The sequence below is a fragment of the Miscanthus floridulus genome, chromosome 10 (assembly GCF_019320115.1).
Source record: "Miscanthus floridulus cultivar M001 chromosome 10, ASM1932011v1, whole genome shotgun sequence".
Classification (NCBI taxonomy): Eukaryota; Viridiplantae; Streptophyta; class Magnoliopsida; order Poales; family Poaceae; genus Miscanthus; species Miscanthus floridulus.
This window is the reverse complement of record NC_089589.1, coordinates 39,282,421-39,285,562: the sequence shown is the minus strand read 5'-3', so window position 1 is coordinate 39,285,562 and position 3,142 is coordinate 39,282,421. Positions and strand designations below refer to the sequence as shown.

At 46.8% G+C, this 3,142-nt stretch overlaps 1 protein-coding gene across 1 annotated transcript; it reads right to left on the bottom strand.

Moving 5' to 3' along the window:
* Positions 1-336: 336 nt before the first annotated feature.
* On the bottom strand, positions 337-2,280 carry LOC136486518 (uncharacterized). The gene is made up of 3 exons (XM_066483430.1): positions 1,054-2,280; positions 629-895; positions 337-539 (listed from the first exon to the last, which is right to left on the bottom strand). Exons 1-3 carry the CDS (start codon positions 2,278-2,280, stop codon positions 465-467), a joined length of 1,569 nt encoding a protein of 522 aa, XP_066339527.1. The 3' UTR covers positions 337-464.
* Positions 2,281-3,142: the final 862 nt, after the last annotated feature.

Genomic DNA, 3,142 nt, shown 5'->3' with positions numbered 1-3,142 from the left:
ACAACAAATATTTGGTTTTTGTTGCCCCTATAAGGATGAACTAATCCAAGGCCAGATCTGCACTGGAAAGGAGTAGAGCGCTGTGAAGCGGGCATGGTGTGGTGTAAGAGACAAACCTTGAGGGTTGTGTTGAGGTGACCATGTCATGTGCCGCTAACAGCTATCAGGAAAAACAGGCTGCACGGAGGAAGATTGAAGCACTCATCGACTGTCACTTAAAATAAAATGGCAGGACTGTGATGCGACTGGGTTGGTAGACAAGGTAACCGACTGGCATATTTATTATTAAACAGCCCTGGAATTTTGGTGGTATTGAAGTGAATTAAGATTGTTTGATGGTATATTTCTAAAATTGAGATGTTTCAATGTCACAGATCCAATAAAAGGAGATGTTTTGCACAATACGTACACATTGGTGATTATTACAAGAATGCTGATTGCAGGACATTATTAAACACAACTATCTAGACCAGCAAGCTACATACATGTGGCTGCTTCTGATCTGCAAGCTTCACACGCACGGGACGCCCATCCAAAATCTGAAAAATTGATCCAACATGAACAGTTATCATGCATCGATTGGCTAATTAGCTATTAAAAAATTAAGTAAGCACCAATAAATCTGTACCTGTCCATTCAGCTTAGCAATAGCTTGTTCCTGCTCATGATCGACTAGGGTCGCCATGGTCACAAACCCGAACCCTCGTGAACGCTTGGTTTTTATGTGGTACATGACCCTTGCTTCTGCTACTTTGCCATACTTGCTGAAGAACTGTCCCAATCGATAGCTATCCACATTCCGTGGCAGATTGCCCACATAAATCCTGAAATAAGGCCCGAATCGTGGCCCTCCTGCAGCCTTTGTGTGTGAAGGCTCAAGCCTCTCTCTAATTTCCTGCATGCAAATGAATGTTACTAATAAATGCTTGGATAAGGTGAATATATGATATGACAAACAGATACGATGATACTGTTGTTCTTCTAGAAACACTACAAATTCAGTATAAATAGTTAAAGATGAGATCGTGCAAGCTAAGATTTGCACTTGATTACCTCAGTTGAAGCGATGGAAGGTTGTGGTGGCGTGACCCACATGCAGGCGTCGTCGTCCCATTCAGCCGGGAGCTGCTCGACGAATTCCGACCTATCGTCCTGGAAGCTGTACTTGAACACACGGCACTGCTTGATGGCCATCTTGCTCCAGATCCCCCCATAGAGCTCGCTCTTCATGACGAAATAGGCGCAGCCACCACTGCTCACGCCAAACCGTGCGGCATCCACAGCAAAGCTGCTTGGCCTCCCAAGGAACATGACGCGATCAGCCAAGCTCCGGCCGTCCCTCTTCACCCACTGTGTTTCTCCGCCTTCTGCCTGCTGCAACACGTGGACTGAAACCGACAGCCCGTCGACAAAGCTGCCCACGGTATGGCGGTAACCTTGCGTATGATTGGCTAGGACATTTGCGAGAAGAAGCTCGCCTCGAGACTCCAAGAGGTAGCTGGACTGCAACGCTTTGCCATATTCAGATGGCAATGGGGTATCGGTAACCCACTCCTCCCACCAGTGGACCTGCCTCGTCTCGATGCAGGAGGAAGACAAGTAACCGTTGCGTATGACGATCTTCCCATCGTGATGGGCAATGCAGCTGTTTATGGAGGATATGCCGTGGTACTCTTTACGCACCATTGTCCACGCCGCATCGCCCGGACGCAGGAGGGCAGCATTGAACGGCCACAGGTAATACCATCTGCAGCGGACGGGAACAATCAAATATAGAAAGATTGTGCCGTCGCCGGAGACCACGCCGTTGGCGTGGTCCACCCACCACTTGGTCTCTTGGTCACATGAAAAGGGCGGTAGGGGTAGGGGTGTTCCCAATGCAGATGCAGATTCAGTGAGAGGGTCGGTGAGGCCGCCGGAACAGATACTGGTGAGGGTAGAGATCACAGTGCCGTCTACCAGGCTGATCACCCACCTCCAATCTGGAACCGATGTATCAGTGGCGGCGCCGGTGCCACGGCGAGTCGACTTGGACGAGGAGAAGACGCAGCGAGCCTTCCGGTGCTTGGTGGAGTCCGGCGGCGCGAGCAGCCATGGCAGGAACGCGGGATAGCACTGCGCTGGCGGAAGCGTGTCGCGCCAGGGCTTGCACGTGGCGTGGAAGCGGACGTAGTCGGTGGTGGCGTGGAGGCGGCGCGAGATGTCACGGAGGAGATCCAAAGGGAGGTCCGCCCATGGCCGCCAAAGCGCGTCGTCCGGCAGAACTGCTGCGACGGACATCACGGATCCCTCGGCTGCGTCGTGGTTTGAGGTCTTCCTATATTATCGAGTTCCGATTCTTAACGTCAAGGGCTGGGCTGGGCTGGGCTGGGCTGTGCTCTGGGCCGTCAGGACTCAGGACTTGCTAGGCGTCTAGCAATTTTCTCTTGACAGCATGGCTCAGGTTGAAGGTTCAGGTTCCAAATAACAATATACTTAATTCCCCTAAAAAATTAAAAATATACTTAATAATCTTTTTATATTTTATAAAAGGCATGTGGTCTAGTGGTTGGCGGAAACCATCCCCCTGCCGATCACGGAAAACCTGCGCCGACCACCCCCCAATCTCCGCTCGTATACGACCAGCAGCGATGCAGACAGTCAGCCCAAGTTACGTAAGTTTTTTCTTTTTTTTTTCTATTTCTATTTCTTTTCTTTCTACTATTTCTTTTTCAATGTCCACAAGTAGAAATACGATGTTCTACGATGTATTTTGTGATGTTCAATAAGTATATGTTGATGTTGTAGGACCTTTTTTTTATGTTCGGTAGCGTTTTTTCTTCTTTTTATTTCACTCTAATTAATTACTTCACTAATTTTATTATTTTATTTTATATTTTCATGATTTTTGTGATGTTCACACAGTATACTTATTATGTTCTATGCTATATTTAGCGATGTTCCTATAGTATTAATGTGATGTTTTACGATGTATTTGTGATGTCCGGTAGTATTTTTTTTTTCTTTTTATTTCACTATAACTAATTACTTCACTAATTTTATTTTTATTTTTTTAATTTTTTACATTTCATGATATAAATGATGTTCGCGTAGCATACATATGATGTTTTATGCTATTTTCTACGATGTTCGTGTAGTGCTA

Bases quoted from the DNA above. Each gene is read 5' to 3' on its own strand.
- LOC136486518 (XM_066483430.1), bottom strand. From the start codon at position 2,280: ATGTCCGTCGCAGCAGTTCTGCCGGACGACGCGCTTTGGCGGCCATGG. The intron at 896-1,053 runs GTAATCAAGTGC...ATTTGCATGCAG, and splicing joins CTTCCATCGCTTCAACTGAG to GAAATTAGAGAGAGGCTTGA. The intron at 540-628 runs GTACAGATTTAT...TCAATTTTTCAG, and splicing joins TTGCTAAGCTGAATGGACAG to ATTTTGGATGGGCGTCCCGT.